We start from the raw sequence: 19,509 nt of genomic DNA, 5'->3' as shown, positions 1-19,509 counted from the left end.
ACTAATTTCTTCTCTCCACGTTGTTCCACATACACCACATTGCACTCTTTGCTTGTTTCACTTTCCGAGGACTAGGACCAGCACACTCTTGTGCCCCCCTACGGTTCCTCACTCTTCTACGCTACAATTTATTATTCCTGAAATTTCAATTATTTTGGTACAACTTTGTCTTTTTAGTATCTTTGCACTTTACACTAGTACTGCATTAGTCAATGCTGTCTTTTATACTATAAAATCAGCTACGAGATAAACAATGGGAAAAAGTAAAAAGAAAATTTGAAATTCACTGTTTTAAAAATTTAAATTAGAGATTTAATTTAATTTAATTTTTATGAATTTATTCATGCTTTATTAATGCAACTGGAGCGTCTAAATTAGTCAAAGTTCTTAGATTTGGAGGTATTCAAAATGTCGGGGTCTGTGCAGTTTATTACAATTATGTGCATATTTTCTGCTCATTTAGTACCTCCTCTTAAATTATATATCTTATTTTAGCCCTTTCAAATTTTTTCAAAAACTGATTATTTTAATTTTATAATATGCTATTTTTTCTTAATCTTTTCACATAAATAAGAAAAAAAATTCGAATGCACATTAAAAAAACTAATTAAGATATATTTTACTAATATTTTACTTTATTGGCTAATTACATTATATTTTATTAATATTTTCTTTTTTTCATTTGAAGTTTCAAACTTCTGAAGATTCTTTTTTTACTTATTTGTTATTTGCAAAGTTTAAGATCAGATAAGTTATTCTTGTCTTAATTATATTTTTAAGTAACTTTTAATTTTTAAATAATTTTCAGTTAGATGGACAGAGAAAAGATAAAATAATAAACTGCATAACTATTTTATTGTATTTTATTATAGTGAAATATACTATTATAAGTTTAGATATATTTTATTATTAAATTTTATTACAAGAAACAGTTGATATTTAATATTCTGAATTTTATACTAGGTTTAGCGTCTTATCATATTCCAATAAATCTTATAACGGTATTATTCTAATTTTTTAGAATGATTGTTTACAAAAGAAGAATGACAAAAATATTTATGTTAACATAAATTATCTACTATTTATAGGTAATGGAGAATGAATATTTTCATACTTAGATTAAATTAAATTAAAATTAAAATTTAATTTTTATAATTTTATTTTATTTTAAAAATTTTATTTTTTAGAATATCTGAGTATTCATAAATATTTACTAATTTTTTAAAATTTATATATATATTTTAAATGGATATCAATAAATGCGGATAATATGAATTTTTTTTAAGTTAAATAACATATATACATTATTCGTACTTCAATCCTTGTGATTCTAATTCCATAAAAAAGAATTAAATAAATAATAGGTAATTATGATATGAATTACAAAGATTAATTAATACTTATAAAACATAGTTTAAAACAATTATGAGAAATCAAGAAATACTTATTAATATAAATTTAGACAAAAATACCATCAAGCTTTCTAATGTTAAAAAAAAAACAGTTTTTTTTCAATATTATTCTACAATAGTGATAAAAAGTTAAAAACCTTATTATTGTTTTACAATGGAATTATTATTTGCTTTTTGGTTGAATATTATTGTATGATATTGTATTGCATATTAATTTTAAATGTGAAGCTAACAGTACATGTAAAACACAAATAAATAATATTTATTAGTTTATTAATATGAATTTTTCTGTTCATGTTAATTATGAAAACTGTACTTTGTGTCATTAATGAAAAAACATTTAAACTTATTCATTAAGATTAGTCAAAATAAATTATTTATAGTCAACAATATAAAGATGTTGTTTGAGAAGAAAATAAATTGTATGTTACTTATTTTACTACTTTCTGCTTAAGAAGCTAACTTTTATAATTTATGTTATCCTTATGCGTTATTTACTATTTTCGATGACATATTCCTTATGTTAATTAACGAACAAACTGTTAATCATATTTTTTTTTTATTTTGTATATATTAAATATAATATTTTAATAAATTTGTTATTTTCTTTTTCAATAACATCTATATCAGTTTTATAGATTTTTACACTAAAACTAAGCTAGTGGAAAACAAAGATAAATATTAATCACAACCTAAAATGGTAAATTTGGTTGAAAAATTGACTTCTTTTTATTTTAAAAATTCTTCTTTAAATTAGTATTGAAGAAGATAAAAAATGCATTAATAATATTTTTGTTTTAATAATTCAAAAAAAATGTAAGATTTTGATAAGAGATCGAACTTATAAATATAGAATTTACCTTATCATACACTATGAATTGAGATGGGACTAAAAAAATGATATAACTCTTAAGAAACAGGAGTGAATAAATAAAGAAAGATCTAAAGTCTTATATTCTATTCAATACATGAGTCCTCTCTTAAGATTGAATCAAATATCTATTTGTGTGTATGAAAGAGTGATGATGACCTTTGTATGTGTGATACACTTTAGACATTTGATGATTAAGTGTGGTATGTGAATTGTGAAAAGATGTATGATCTTTGTAATTAATATTTAAAACTAGTATGATTTAAATTTTTTCTAGCTTGTGTTATTTATTATGGGTGTGATATTCATATACAATAATTGTAGATTTTATATTAGAATAAAGTTTTGTTTATTTTGAAATTCTATTTTAGAAATTCTCAAATTTAGAGTATGGTGCATAATATAACTATACTATCTACTTTGATACGTGTACTTAATATTAATTATGTGATAACCTAAACTACTATAATTGGGTTTTTACAAAAGAGAATAATTATCAATAAAATGCATACATCATCAAAATATATATACACTCTACTTTGTCAACACTTTGTTAGTCAATAAAGTGTCAATAATCTTAATGTTAAAATGTTTACAAGAACAAATTTTGATTTCAAACAATATGAAAATAATTTTGATTCCCCAAAAAAAATTCTTATCTCATATATAGTTTCACTTTATAAACAATTAATTGATAGAATCTTCAATTTTACATTTTGTAAAGTGACAATATAATTTGTAGCTATAAAAATCACGTATACACATAAACAAAATTTGATTAAAAAACTGAAAATTAAAACGATTTATTTATTATTATATTATTATTATTGTTTACTTGTTTCAATAAACAAAATAAGATTCCCGAAGTATTATTCTGGTTTTAGTTTAATTTTATACTAAACATTAACAAATGTTTCCATGCGAGTTACATAATTATAAGAAAATGTTAAACGTCATTAATAGTTGTTGAGTTGTGTAGAATTTGTTATCAAAGATATAAAGCTATGAAATTGGGGGATATGGTTTGTTTCTCATATCCCAAGAAGATGCGTCGATGTTATCTCGTGAAGACAACTGAGAAACAAACAAGATTATAAACAAAGTTTATGTTACAAATTGAGAAATTTAAAAGAAATAAGAAAAAGAAAAAAAGAAAATTGTGAGAAAAGAATATAATAAATAGAGTTTAGGTAGGGCAGAGCTATAGGAAGCAATAGATGTTAAGACAGAGAATAGGCGCGGCGCTGAAGGTGAAGATGAAGTTGAACGTTACGGTAGCATTGATTTAGAGGGTGAAGAAGATTTGATAGGGTTTCATGCATAGGCCATGACCCCACCATAAACCCATTCAATTCAATGTTGCTGAAGAAGACGCCCTTTCCTTGCTTCTTCTCATGTTCTTCACTTCTACACAACAAAACAACAATTCCATTTATGAATGTCTCCACTGTTATCAGTGACAATTCATTCAATTTACACAACACAAAAGCATGTCCTACCACAAACACAGCCTACACATTAATTTTGTGCGCCCTCTGTCATCCTTCACTTTTCAGTGCCATTATTCAATTCCGGAGACATTTTTGCTTTTTTCTTTCTACTTCTTTATGTCTCTCACTTGCCCCGTAGGATCACTTCAGAGCATGTGTTTAGCTTCAACCAAAGGAAAAATATAAAAAGTACTCAATCATAAGCACCACATTTGTCCCTGTTATAGTTTGTTGTTTCTTAATATAAATATAATATGTAAGGTTTAGAGACGTATCTTTCTTACATTACTTTTCTACTTGGTTTAGAGAATTGTTTGACATAATTGACTATTTTGGATAATGTAACTGTTTTTTTTTTCTTTAACTTTATATTTATAAATCATCATGACTCCTAAACTCCTAAACTAGTACAAATTTAATAAAATAAAAACAAACTTACCTTTAGATTCAGTTAGTTATTTATAAACAACTTATCAACATCTTTAATCAGATATATTTAATTATTTTATCGTCTGTTGGACTATTGGTTCAATAATAATTTAAGCACTAACCCAATATTATTGATGTAGCGGATGGATCGAATAGTCTTGAGTGTTAACTGTTTGGTCTATACTATATACCATACATATGTCTCTCAAGTTCGAGTTAACCGTTCGGCTTTAGCCAAAGTTAACTATAGGACTTATATGAGCTTGAGAGAGGTCGTTCTCGTTGTATTGGGAAGTTTATTTTCAATGTGTTTTAAGTCGTTGTACTTCTCTGGTTTGAACGGCGTATTCTAGGCCGAGTGACGACTAGTGAAAGTTCTTTTTAGAACTTTTTACCATGTTGAGCATATGCACTATAAAGTCGGACGGCCAATCAAGTGAAACCGCTTGTTATTTAATTGGACGTTTGAAGTCCAAGATGAGACATTTATATTAAGAGGTGTCCCTGGTGAGCTATAGGTGTTGTACTATCTTGTGAACTGCAAAATAAATAACAAGGTGACCGTAATAACATTACTAGGCACAATCACTGAGAAGGTTCCTCACCGGTCGGTTTTAGACTAGGAATTCATTGAAAATGATCCTTAGGTTTCTTGGATGAGAACGAGAGTTCACTGAGAACGTTCCCCACCGCTCGGTTTAGTACCATGAGTTTGTCGGACAACATTCCCTGGGTTTTGTTGACGAGACTTTGCCACTCGGTTTTAGACCAAGAGTTTTTCGGATAACGTTCCCTGGGTTTTGTATACGACAGTGACAGTTCACTTAGAACTTTTATCACCTCGGTCTGGACCAAGGGTTTTTCGAATAACATTCCCTAGGTTTTCTGGACGACATTGACAATTCGCTGAGAACTTTTATCACCTCGGTTTGGACCAGGAGTTTTTCGAATAACATTCCCTGGGTTTTGTGGACGAGAGTGAGAGTTCATGGAGAACGTTCCTCATTGCTCGGTTAAGGACCAGGAGTTCTCGGAGAGCGTTCCCTGGGTTTTATCGTCGAGAGTGAGAGTTCACGGAGAACATTCCTCACTGCTCGGTTTAGGACCAGGGGTTCTCGAATAGCGTTCCCTGGGTTTTGCGGACGAGAGTGAGAGTTCACGGAGAACGTTCCTCACCGCTCGGTTTAGGACCAGGGGTTCTCGGAGAGCGTTCCCTGGGTTTTGTGGACGAGAGTGAGAGTTCACGGAGAACGTTCCTCATCGATCGGTTTAGGACCAGGGGTTCTCGGAGAGCGTTCCTTGGGTTTTGTGGACGAGAGTGAAAGTTCACAAAGAACGTTCCTCACCGCTCGGTTTAGGACCAGGGGTTCTCGGAGAGCGTTCCCTGGGTTTTGCAGACGAGAGTGAGAGTTCATGGAGAACATTCCTTACTGCTCGATTTAGGACCAGGGGTTCTTAGAGAGCGTTCCCTGGGTTTTGTTAGATGGCCCGAACGGTAAGCTCCTAATTGGAAAGGTGATTTGTGTGCAAGATCCTACTATTTGCATTGAAGAAATAATAACAATTCGATCGTGAATGGTGAGAAAAAAATGCATTTACAAGTCTAATATCAAAATAGCTTATGTTATAAGGCCGGACGACCAAGCAAGTAAGATCGCTCGGTGTTCGGTCGAATGTTTGGAAACCAAAGCTGAAATCCATATTAGGATGTGTTACATATGAGCTTATAGGTACTTTACTACCTTCCATCCTGTATAAAAGAATAGTAGAAGATAGTTGTTGCGATCACAATGATCTATACTTGCAGATATTGAAAACGATGACTTTGAGTTAAGAGAAATTGATTTTATAATATCCATTGTACATGAACCCTTCTTGGTATGACATCTATTGCCTCTACAAGAAGCTGAAGAAAAAATATTGTGGGTTACATTCCCGTCCATGTTGAAACAGTTGTATTAGATGTTGAGACGTCTATTTTTGACAAGAACACCATCACAAGATGATTTGTGAAAACTCTAGTCTCTCTGAAATTTACTTCTTCATGAAGTTTTCTGGTGCTGTGTTGAAGATGTTGAAGGTTCATCTTGCCAAAGGTTTTCCTATTTGTAAGATGTCAGTTGTCCCAAGTGCCTTTGTCTTGATCTGCTTGTCATCTGCACTGTGAGGCTGAATGGCCAAACGGTTGAATGGTTGTAGACTTAATGTCAAATTTGGCTAAAGTATCTTAGGCCATGGAAGACTGAGTAGTTGAGGCCGAAGGGCTGAATACCTGTGAAGCCGAATGGCCGAATACCTGTGAGGCCGAATGGCTGAATACTTGTGAGGCTAAACGACCGAATACTTGTGAAGCCGAATGACCGAATAGTTGTGAGACCGAATGACCTAATAGTTGAATGGTTGAGCACTTGATGCCAAATTTGGATAGGTGGTGAGTGCGTCTTGGACCTGTAAAGCCGTAGAAGCTTGCTGACGTTGATGGTGAGAGTTTCTTCAATCAGGATCAATATGTAGGGGCCTGGTCAACATGATGATGCTGAGACTACGTCCTTGTCTGGTTCCTTGTGGTTTTAGCGGGATGTCGCTCGGCCCCACGGTGGACGCTAAAATGTTTCTGCATATAATGTGTAGGGCTGAGAGACGTACCTTTCTAACATGACTTTCCTGCTTTGCAATGCTTGAGTCGCCTATTCTGCTCGCTTGTATTCTTTACCAGGGAGACATACCTACAAAAGGCATTCTGACGCTCAAGTTAGAAGCGATTTAGTGAATTATTTAACACAATTGAGTATTTTGGATCTAGTCGAACGTACCTAGCTTTTGGTCTTGGCCCTTATATTTATAAGTCATCTCAAGGATCCTAAACTAGGACAAATCCAATAAAATAAAAACAAATTTACCTTTAGATTCGGTTAGTTACTCATAAACGGCTTATCAATATCTTTAATCATATATTTTTGATTATTTTATCGTCTGTTAAACTATTGGCCCAATAATAACTTAAACGCTGATCCAATTATGGCCCAACATTGTTGATGTAACGGATGGACCGAACAATCTAAATGTTAACCGATCTATACTATATACCATGCATTTGTCATTTTAAAATATCTCACAATTTGATTGAATAAATAAGTGAAATTTAAATGGTAAGCTTTTTAACATATGAAATCTAAACTTCAAAAATATTACTTACTTTTAGGAGACTATTTTGCGAAATATGAGTTCTTATTATAATATTAAATTAATGTTTTACACCAACAATTTAAATATACTACAATACCACTATCCATTATTATTTCTATATTCGGGATAATTTTATAAAGCCATGTTAGTTTAATGTTCAAACGGTTTTAATTACATCGGTTTCAGATAAGCATACAATATGATATAAAAAAAAAGTAACCTTTTATCATTATTACTACCAATATTGGTTGGTAGGTCTTGTATTAATTGTGCATTAATATCGGCCCAATTAACCACACTTATAGTTAATTATCCTATAATAACTATGCTTAATGTTCTTGCACTACTTTGGTGTTTCTTCTTGAGTTGATCCTTGTGGCCAGCCAAGAACAGAAACTATATCGGTCCGGTAATACGTCAGCTTAATATATTGTTTATTTGAGCTCGGCCTGTCCGAGGACCACAGATCGGGCTATATGGTCGGTGTCAAGGTCCGGCTAGTTCACGGGTGTGGGTAAGAAAATTTCATTTATTTTTACTCAGTTACATGTAGTCTACTAAACTCATTAAGTGCAATTTTATACAACATTTAGTTTAGTATTACAACAGAACAAATAATTCACTTAGTACTTTTATTAGGAGATTTTTTCTAATCCATCTATCCTAAAATTAATTTTTATTGTTAAATTCAAATAAAATAGCATATTAAAAATATTGATATTAACTCATCTAACCTCTCACATATTGCATAACATCCCATTAACATTACGCAAATAACTTTTACTTATGACACCACTTCTAATTTAAGAGAGGTAACACAATAAATTCTTGGATATTCTTATTTAACTAACATCTAATTAAAATTCTCCAAATACTAAACAGGATAAAGAACATTCATTTACTATACAACTTCAAATAAAAAACAAAATAATCTATTTGTTTGTTTTTTTTCTTTATATTTTATTTAAGTTTCTTATTTTTAGTCATTAAAAAACAATGTATTTTATTTTATTTTATTTGTGCACTTACATTCTTAATATTACTGTACCAAACTGTCTTTTATTTTAGTACTCTGTAAATCTCTATGTTCCAAATTGTGTTGTAGATGATATGAATTTGGTGATGGGGTTAGTGGCTAGATTGCATTATATGTACTCTTACTCATTCTGATGTCAGAGTCAGACAGAGCATGTATGTCACATGTCTGAAGAAGGTTCACAACAATTAAGGACCACCATAAAACACTTTTCAATAGATGTTTGTTCAATCATAAGGCTTGTCTAATATGTTAATAACATTGCAAATTGTTAATCTGCTAAAGCTTGTCCCATGAAAGTAATGTTTATTCTGAACCAATAAAAATGTTATCTTGTGTCATTCCAGGACCATTCTGAAACCAACAACTGCATAGTTGATACGTTGTTTTCTGTTCAGAGTTCAGAACACGTGCCTATAATAAAATTTACAGTGATGTTGGACAAGATAACTAGCCACTTCCAATGTGGTCGTTGAGGTACAAGATTCCTATATATGTATAAAAGTCTAATCTAGGATGATACACATTTTCATAAGTTTTGGCGTTTATTACTTGATAAAAAAAATTATACATGGTGTAACTTTCTTCATTTAACAGTTTAACAATATCGCCATCTGATTTGATTCCCTATTCAACAATGACACCCTTGCCATTTCATTGCATGTAACAGTAAATTTCTTCAACTGCAGAAAAAAAATCAGTCTTCTTGTCAGATTCTGTTGGTGTCACTATCTTTCAATAATCTAATTTTAGATAGAGATAAGAAATTCATATACTGCTACTACATTCGGTTGATAATTTGCTAAATATATATTTTTTCAAGAAGAGATTGAAAGTTACACAATAAAAAGTAATTTTTTTTAAGAAAACACATCTACAAATATAAGTATTTAGTAAATTTAATGTGGTTTATTACCTTTAATTCATATTCACAAATATTCAACCTAAGTATTATTATTTATTTTTTTCTGGTAAAAAGTATAAATTTTTGTACAATTTTTCTAATAAATATACTAAACATTTTCGTATAATTTTTAAAGAAAAATAACTTTAAACAATCTCATACAATTTTTTTAATGAACATTGTAAATTTTTTCCATGAAAATTGTAAACATTCTCGTACAATTGTTTTGATAAAAATTATAAATATTTTTGTATAATTTTTCTACTAAAATTACAAATCATCTCATATAGTATTTCTAACAAAAACTGCAAATCTTTTCGTATAATTTCTTTTCTAACAAAACTTCAAATATTCTTATGTCACGTAACTACCCAAACTCTATATTTGAGTTGTAGTGACAACTCCTTCATTTTTTATAATAGTTGTCTAATGCTCCTTTTTTCGGTGAATATCAACTTTAGAACGAACATATTTTCATTTCACAAAAAGTTTCACATAAAAAACAAATCCATAACATATTTCTTCTCTTGTTTATATTCTCAACTAATAGCACTATCGAGTATCACGTACTTGAAACATAGGAAAACTTGGAATAAGACTTTTGTTTAGTTGTTGGTTGTTGTTTTTTCTATGGGCTTGCATGTGTTGAGACAAGATCGTCTAGAGCATTTCTAGTTTTAAAGTTTAATGAATAACACTAAATGAAGAAATCTTGAGCAACCAAATCTTGAGACAAGATCTTGTACGTTTTGTTGAGCTGACAAATATTTGAATTTCCCTTGACCTAGACAGTCTCCTTATTGGGTCAACTTAAGGGCTCAATGCTAAACAATGTTATTCATGCACTATGATGTGTCCTTAGATTATTTGTCTTAGACAATACAATTAAGTATGATGTCCTCAAACAATATGTTTAAGACGATATTTCCTAGATAGTATGCCTTAGACAATGCATGACATATAAATCTAACATGATAAACGCGTCAAATTAAACTTATTCATTCAACAAGCTCATGCCTAAAAGGGATTCTTAGACGAATGAGCCTTTCTTTGACTAGGGGTTTTGTGAAAATATCAGCAAGCTGATCTTTTGTGATTACATATTATAAATCCATAGTACTCTTTTACACATGATCTCAAATAAAATGATGTTTAGTTTCGATATGTTTAGCATGCGAGTGCAAGATAAGATTCTTAGATAAACTAATGGAAACATTATTAATACAAAATATTGGAATCTTACTCTCGTTGACGTCATAGTCTTCGAGCTGATTCTTTATCCAGGAGAAATAATTCACAAATGAGATGAATTAAGATTTAACTATCAAGATGGATATTGTAACTTGTTTCTTGTCCATCCAAGATATAGGGTTGTCTCTAATGAAGTGACATCCTCCACAAGCGCTCTCCTTTTCAATCATGCCTCTAGCATAATCTACACCATAATAGCCTTACAATAAGATAACGAAAGATTCATTTTACAACAGTCATATGGGTTTCCTTAGGTCAAAATGGAATCTAGCACATAGGAAAATGCTAAGCATTATATTAGGCCTTAATGTTGTAAGATATAGAAGTGAAGTTATCATTTATTGATAGATATTGTTGTCCACTTTTGTTAGGCTCTCACCTAGCCCCAAGGTGGTTGTTGGATGCATATGAGTTTTCATCTCCTTTACGTTGTCCAACTTGAACTTCTTGAAAAGCTCCTTTACATACTTCGTGTGGTGGATGAATATAACATCTTGGTCTTATCTGATTTGCACACCTAGGAATAACTTCAACTCTCCCATCATGCTCATCTCAAATTCATTCTGCATTATCTTAGAGAACTCCTTCTAGAGAGACTCATTAGTAACACAAAAAATGATATCATCAACGTAAATTTGCACAATAATGAAATCATTATTGAGGTATTTGCGAAACAAAATTGTATCTACTTTACCCCTTGAAAAGCCATTTTGAACTATAAAAGAACTTAATTGTTCATACCAAGCTCTAAAAGCTTGTTTCAAACCATATAAAGCTTTGTTTAATTTAAAAACATGTTTGGGGTTAGTAGAGCACTCAAACCTAGAGGGTTGTTCCACATAAAATTCTTCTTTGATGTCACCATTGAGAAATGTACTTTTGACATCTATTTGAAACAATTTTAGTTTACTATAAGTAGCTAAAGATAATAGAATTCTAATTGCCTCTAATATGGAAACAAGAGCATATGTCTCTGTATAATTTATGCCTTTTTGTTATGAGTAGCCTTTGGCTGCAAGCCTTGCCTTGTTTCTCACGACTTTGCCATCTTCGTATAACTTTTTTTGGAAGACCCATTTTGCTTCGATGACATGTTTTCCTTGAGGTAGCTCAACGAGCTTCCAAACATCGTTTTTCTGGAACTAGTCCAACTCTTCCTACAAAGCCTTTACCCAAGAGTCATCTTCCAACACTTCATTAACGTTCAATGATTCTATTTGAGAAATTAGAGCTGAAAGCTTTTGCTTATAAAATGTCCTAGTCTTAATATCTTTTTTAAGATCTCCTATGATCTTTTCAAGAGGATTATTTTTTATCGCTAGATAATGCGAATCATTAGGCTCTCTTTTCTCTTTAGGAGATTCGTCTACTTGTTTCCACACTTTAGGATCAGATGACTCATTGGCAGCCTTTGACGCTTCCTTGCTAACTTGCATATCTACAAAGGCTTTGTCTAACTATGACATTAACTACTTTAACCCATAAGTGCTTAGGGGTGTTAAAATTGTTTAACATAGTTCTAGTCATTTCTTGTAAAGAGCAATTTTTCCTCTCAATGACCTCATTTTTTTGTGGTGTCTTAGAGTTGAGAAATTGTGATTTATTCCAGAGTTTTCGTAAATAATTTAAAAATGTTCATTTTCAAATTCTCCACCATGGTCACTTCTTGTTATCACGATCTTACAACCTTTTTCATTTTCTACCTTATAAAGTTTAGAAAAGGCACCAAAAGCACCATCCTTATGGGTTAAGAACTTTACCCATGTCCATCTAGTGAAGTCGTCGACTATTACTAGTCCATAACATTTATAACTTACAAACAATGTTTTTGTAACACCAAATACATCTATATGAGACAACTCAAAAGGTCTTTTAGTATAAATAACATTTTTACATTTAAAAGATTCTTTGACATATTTGCCTTTCACATAAGTATCACAAAAGACTGCGTTGAATGACACTTTAGGCAACCCTTTTACAATGTCATGGTATTGCAACTTTGAGATTAATCTCATGTTTGTTTGTCCATATTTATCACGCCATATCATTGCCTCGTCTTTTATAGACTTTTGACATGAACCACTTTGAGCATGCAACTCATTTAGGTCTATCTTGTATAAGTTTCCTTGCTTATCAACAGAAAATACTAGTAGACCTTTGTTGTTTATGACTCTACCTTGTCCTTTTTCGGAAACACCATTATATTCACTGTCACATAATTGACTTATGTTAAACACATTATGTTAATGTCATATGCTAATAATACATTATCAATAGAGGGGGAAATATCTATACATATCTTTCCAATGCCAATGCTTTTGCCTTTTTGGTTTCCTTCGTAGGTTACTATTCCTCCCTTCTTACTCCTCAGACTTTGGAACATACACCTTTCTCCCAGTAATGTGCCATGAGCACCCATTGTTCAAGTAACAGGACATGGGTTTCTGTTTTACTGTTAAGCATATTTGTAAGAAAGATTATTTCGTATTTGGGTACCCATCTAGCAATTTATCCTTTCTTATTGGATTTGGATATCTTCTTCTTTTCAGAAGTTGATGTATAACTAGTATTTTTATCATTGGGATTAACAAAATAAGCAAAATACGAGAAAAACATTAGAAGGGGGGAGGGGTTGAATAGTGTTAGTGGAAAACTTTTCGCAACCCTTCTAATATAGCACGTTACCAAACTCTTGAAATTTTCCTTTAAATAATTAGAAGCTTGACTCAATAGATTTGTATAATAAAAAAGTTTATCATGCTATTCAGAATGTATACACTACAACATTTTATTAAGAACTTTATTTATGAAAAATATCATTTAGCTTGGAAGATTCTTGTGTTTGGAAATAAAGCACGATTGCAAGTTTTCACAAGAGAATCATTTAGGTAAGAGAAGAGATAATTACACAAAAGATTTTATACTGGTTCCACTATAATCTTCACATGATTACAAATGAGTATTATACGATTAGGTGTATAAACAATTTTTTCTTTAACAATAAAAAATTTTAGTTTTAGGCATAGGATAAGTGTTTTTGTTTTTAAAGCCTAATCATCTCTTATCACAACGGTATCTACAACCCTTGATTAGGAGCCTTAAACGCTCATTTCCCTCAAATGTTCTATTTAACACTTTATATAAAATGTCATTTTCATGTTGAAATATTTTGATGCATTTAGCATCCTCGACAATCGTTGAGCTTTTTTTTCTTCAAATCTTTCATTCTTTAAAACTTCTCGTTTATACTCAACCAACTTCCCTTTTAGGTCGCTATTGCTTTCTTTCAATGATTTGGTCTCGTCTATCAATGATATCAAATCATTTTCAAGGATTCATTTTCTTTGAAAAACTTTTTATTCAAAGTTCATTGTAAGCCTAAACGACTAAGTGTAAGTCTATGAATTCTACTTCCTCATTAAAGTCACCTTTTGAGCATTTGATGTTGTTGCCATAAGGAAAAGATTTGCTTTTTCCTCTAGCTCTTCATCGTATTCAGACGTGTCGAGGTATTCCCATGTACTCATAAGAACTTTCTTCTTTTCCTTTTTAGGGAAGACCACCTTTTTCTTGGACCTTTCCAGATTAGGACATTCTGATCTAAAGTGCCTTGGCTTCTTGCATTTGTAACAAACCACTAGTCCTTCTTTTTGTTTATACTTTGGTTGACTTCTTGAGGTAGACCCAATGCCTCGTCCTCTAAACAAAGTGTTTCTTTTCTTTTTGCACATGGAGTGAATTTTCTTTCAGATGAATAATAATATGTCATCTTCTTCTTCATTTGAATCTTCCTCATCATTAGATTCTTTGGAAGATTCTTCAGTGTTGAAGGCCTTTGTGGGAGATGGTCTTTGAGCTTTGAGAGTGACACTTTTATCTTTTTTTCTTAGTCTATTGTCCTGTTGTAGCTCAAGCTCGTGAACCTTCAGGATCCCAACCTACTTTTCTAAAATTACACTATCAAGGTTCTTGGATGTTATGAGAGTTATGACTTACTGTTTCCATTACCTTGGGAGGCTATGTAGAATTTTATCAATATTATCAAAATTATAATAGACCTTACCCATAGATCTTATTAGGATGGTCTGGAATCTGTTGAACATGGCTTGAATGTTCTCGTTGTCCAACATGGAGAACAACTCTTATTGCTTGGTTAACAAATTTAACTTGTTCCTCTTTACTTGATTTGATCCTTCATTCGTGATGACAAGAATGTCCCACATCTCCTTGATGTCTTTGAAGGCTTGGACTTTCCTATACTTTTCTTCAGACAAAGCACACATTCGAGAATTACAAGCTTTGGAGTTGAGAATGTAACTTTGTTTTTAATCATCTGACCATATGCTTCTAGCCAGTAACTCATTCTCTTCTTTTAGAGGTATATAGTTTTCGTTCTCGACTACGTCCAACATGTCGATATGGCAGAATTCAAATAATGTTATTATTCTTTGTTTTAAGTAATCCAACTTCCCCCTTTAAACAAAGGAGTGCAGTTAACGACATATCCTTCGTTAAATCGGTGTTTAATTTTCTTTGCAGGGGTTGAACGGTAAGTAATAGTTATTAAACACTTAAGTTTATAAAATATTGTTTAATGAAAAATCTTTGAAAAACAAAACAATAAGACAATTGTTTTTATACTAGTTCGCTCTGCTCTAAACTGAGTTTCGTCTCGTTCTCCTTGAAATTCTTTTAAGATGTTTCACTAATCATAATTGATTACAAAAATTTGAAATCCCAATTTTGATACTGGTGCTTTAGCAATATATTTCATATATTTGAAATTCAATTATTTTTATACATTTATACAAAATTTTCGTAGTCTCAAAATAAACATCATACTAACAATTAATTATGATACTATATTTATAAATGTATCTTTTGAGCGGATAATTTAAACAATATGTTCTTTTTCCCTTAGAAAAAAATATTTTTTTCCTTTAAATTGGGGAAGGTAATTTTCCTTTAGTTTGCATTCACATTGTTGCGTGAGATATAGATGCATGTTCAATTATCTATGAGTTTTAAATGATAAGGGATTAGCAATATCAAACTATTTGTCAGAAAATAGTGAAAACTTCTGTGTCGGACTAAGGATGTTTATGAAAGATAAGTGCTTATTGAATCCAGAGACATGGGTGCCTATTATATTCTATCTTACCGCTTTTATTATTTATGAAAATAAGAGTGTTCTCACCCAAGTGCTTTTCTTTTTTCCCTTTCTTGAACAGTTACCAAATTCAATAGTTTATATATAGACAAGGTCTAAAATACAATAATGCCCTTTTTTTTCCATATTGTAGTCAAATTCTTTTTAAGTTTTGATACATTCTAATGAGTTATGTTTTCCATGTTTTCTTAATGTTTTTTTCATAGGAACAATTACATTGATGATGCAAAAAGGCGTCTTTTATTTGGTGTCTTGCTGAGGTGTGTTCTTCATTCATAGGTTTGCTCAGGTTTTTTCTAACTATTGTTACTCATGGTTCCTGAATATTAATAAGATGATTCTCCACCATCAGCCTTGTAATAATCATGTAATAGACTTGGCAGTTGTTGTAATACTCTACTGTTGCTTCATGCACCCCACAATTACTAATTGTATCCATAATAATGGGAAAAAACGTGGTGTACAGTAAGTAAATGCCCGTTAGGTTTTATGCTATTAGGAGTGTTTGGTCTAGAACAATCAAACACTTATATATGTTGTATCTGGTTTTTTCTGTTTATTAAATTGAATAAACGAAGAAGAAATTATTTCTCAAGTCTTAATTTTCTTTGTCCCTTCTGACTTTTTTTTATCTGTATTTTACAATTATAGCTCTTGAATTTGAAGAGTTTTAAATATTTCATTTCCCATGATTGCAGGAAAAACATTAAGTTCTTGTAATAACTAAAATGAAAATCCTCCTTGAGCAGTGGGTCTTCCACCACATGATCTAGTGTTAAATGTGTTTATGTAGCTAGCAGCGACGGAAAACAAATTGGTAAAGAAGATTGCGTTATAAAGTTCCTTAGTAGGTTGAATGATGGGTTTGATGTAATTAGAACTCAAATTTTGGCTTTTGTTCACTTAAATGAATTTGAAAGAGAGTGATTGAATGAATCTTCTAATGCGTTATAAACATTTTATCATTTTACCATTTGTAATTTTATAACCAAAAGATATAAGAAAAAAGAACATTTCGAGAATTTATTTTCAATACACAACTTTTTAATTAGATTAGGTAGTGGGTTAAAAGTAACAATCTCAAATATACCTTATTTTGGATGAAAAATGAATAATTTTTATAAAATTATTTATAAATTTAGAAAATAAAAGATTGTTAATTTACTGATATATTAACATAGATTTGATTAAATATAAGTTATTTATAATTGAGAGTGAATAATTGAACCTAATTAATAGATTTTTCTTGGAATTTCAAAAGAGTGATTAGAATTTAGAATAACTATTTTTAAGTAAATAGAAGTGAAGAAAAGAATTGAATAAAAGGATAAGCGGAAATTAAAAATGGAAAAAACATAAAATATTTTAAAAAAATTATTCAAAAGGTGGGAAGCTGGTGTGTTTAAATACAAACTGTCCTCACATAGTGCCATCACGATTTCTCTTTGCTTGCATTCTCGAAATTCTGAAAAAGAAATAAAAAATGATGATGCAAGAAAGCCTGGGAGTGGAAGAATTGTTCGGAAAGGTTAACATTTCGCCGAGTCAAGTTGCATTCATAGTAGACCAGTATCTCTGCGCCAACAACTTATCGCATACGCGTGCCACCTTCCGCATGGAAGCATCCTCCCTCTTCGCCGGTTCCTCATTCAATCAGGTTTTCTTTCTCTCCTTTTAACAATGCACAACTCTTTTTCTCTTTCTCTCTTAACCAAATTCATTTAATTCTTCCTTTTTTGTTTTCTAGATATACAAGCCTTCGTTAAATTTAAAGCATATACTCGATGATTATATATTTTTGAAGAGAAAAAACTTAATCTTGAATCAAGAAAGGGTTGCGATCATGCAAGAAAAGTACAGAGTTGAGAAATTGGTGCAGGAAGTGCAAAATGTCGTCTATGCTTATCGTTCCTTTCAGAGGCTAATCCCAACAGATATTCCTGTTACGAATAAAACCCCTTCAGGTACATGAATTTAAACATTGGTGTTTTTTTTCATTCCTGAAATCACAGTCCTCGAAGTGTTATAGTTTTGATTTTATTTTTTTTAGGTGTATGTACTGGTACCACCTCCTTTGTTCAGAACACAAACACATACAACAACATACACTGGCAGCAGTCTAACAAGAGAAAGAATAGTGAAGGAATACATGCGCCCACAATTGCAAAAAAACCTCGTGGTAGACCACCTGGGAAGAAAAATCAAGTTAAAGGTATAATGGTTTCTGTCTATGTTAAGCATACAATATCTTTTCAATTTAATTTTTAACACTTTTATTTCATGTTCTCTCTCAGCTCTAAACGTGCTCCCACCATTAGGGACTCAATCATTAATTGTGAATTCCACAGCTACAGGTTCACAAGTTACCACCACCTCATCAATCATAGAAACACAACCTGGAACAGCAACCAATAAATCTGTTACAACATGTAATAAGGATGTTGTTACTCATTGTGAGGCTGTTGTGGTCTGTCCTGAAGAAGAAATAAGTAATAAACCCAGTCTTCACCCTTCTCCTATAAATTCAGATTCTGACACAGAAGATAAGAGGGAATTAGACTGCAATGCCTCTCATGTATTTTTGGAAAATTCAATACCAAATGAGTTTTCCATCCCAGAAACAGAGAAGGAAGATTCACAGTTGGATCTATCACACGTTAAGTTTTCAGATTTAGATATGGAGTACTGGTCAAACTTCTCTTTCAAAGACACAGGCATCTTTGCTGAAGATTATTTTGATGGTCCGGCTTTAACTCAGGTTGATGCATGAAGGTTTTTTGTTTAGATTGATGTGACTCTATGCAATAACATCTGACACAAAAGGGGACATGCAGTTCTAGTTTATTAGCTTTTGGTTATTAGATAAAGCCAAAATGATTTATCTTTCAGTGATTTTAGCTTACTTCTTTCTTGTAGGAATATATTGTATTCATCTGGAAAACATGTAAAGAAAATTTCTCCTAATGAATAAAGTTTTCAAATTCTTTTTATCAGTTATAGATCTATCCTTGGCTTTGATTACTCTGATGAATTTTTTTTATTAACCCTAGTTAGTTATACATTTTAACTTGCGAATTTGAACTAGCATAAAAGAGAAACATTTTTCGAATAAAATGTTGGAAGAGATGTTAAAAAAGGAAAAGAAAACAATTGTTTAATATGTGTTGTAACTTGTAAGTCTTTGGTTTACTAGTTTGATAAAAGGTAGTGATTATATGAAAGATGATACAAAGATTTTGGGTTTTTGTTTGCATTGTGTTTCTCGATTCCCTTCATGCTCGGGAGGAAATTGAGATATAACCAACTGAAAAGAATCCCCTTTAACAACTAATACATAATTTTCTGCTTTGCTTTCTTTTTTTACTTTTCCAATTATCATTTTCTTAGTTCTGGGTTTCTTTTGTTTTCATTTGTGAAGGGGTTTTGAATTGCTCCACATCAACGTCCTTTTCATCAAGAAGTAGGGGCCTTAAAAAATGTTAAGAAACCAAAGTCATTATTAGACCACTTTGTTTCTCCTTCTATCAACTCATTCGGAAGCTTCCTCTGTGATTGAATGCAATTTGCAAAGCCTCATTTGCTTATCATTACATGATGTTTCTCTTTCCCTTTTGCTTTTCCAACTTTTTTTTTTCTTTACTTAAGGTATACGAAGGGCTGTTACGTTCTCAATCACAAAGCATGTGAACCAAAATAAATGACCAAGTAAATAAAGTTGTTTGCTGTTTTTTCTAGCATCTAACTTGAAAAAGATTAAAAA

The 19,509-nt window shown here is 31.3% G+C and overlaps 1 protein-coding gene across 1 annotated transcript; it reads left to right on the top strand.

Annotated features, from left to right (window-relative positions):
- The first annotated feature begins 17,213 nt into the window (after nt 1-17,213).
- LOC108331312 (uncharacterized) lies at nt 17,214-18,660 on the top strand. Its single transcript, XM_017565967.2, has 4 exons — nt 17,214-17,406; nt 17,497-17,713; nt 17,800-17,961; nt 18,044-18,660. Exons 1-4 carry the CDS (start codon nt 17,233-17,235, stop codon nt 18,517-18,519), a joined length of 1,029 nt encoding a protein of 342 aa, XP_017421456.1. The 5' UTR covers nt 17,214-17,232; the 3' UTR covers nt 18,520-18,660.
- Nucleotides 18,661-19,509: the final 849 nt, after the last annotated feature.

Source organism: Vigna angularis, chromosome 4, assembly GCF_016808095.1.
Source record: "Vigna angularis cultivar LongXiaoDou No.4 chromosome 4, ASM1680809v1, whole genome shotgun sequence".
Classification (NCBI taxonomy): Eukaryota; Viridiplantae; Streptophyta; class Magnoliopsida; order Fabales; family Fabaceae; genus Vigna; species Vigna angularis.
Note: the sequence above shows the minus strand (reverse complement) of the source record. Positions and strands in the feature narration are given on the sequence as shown.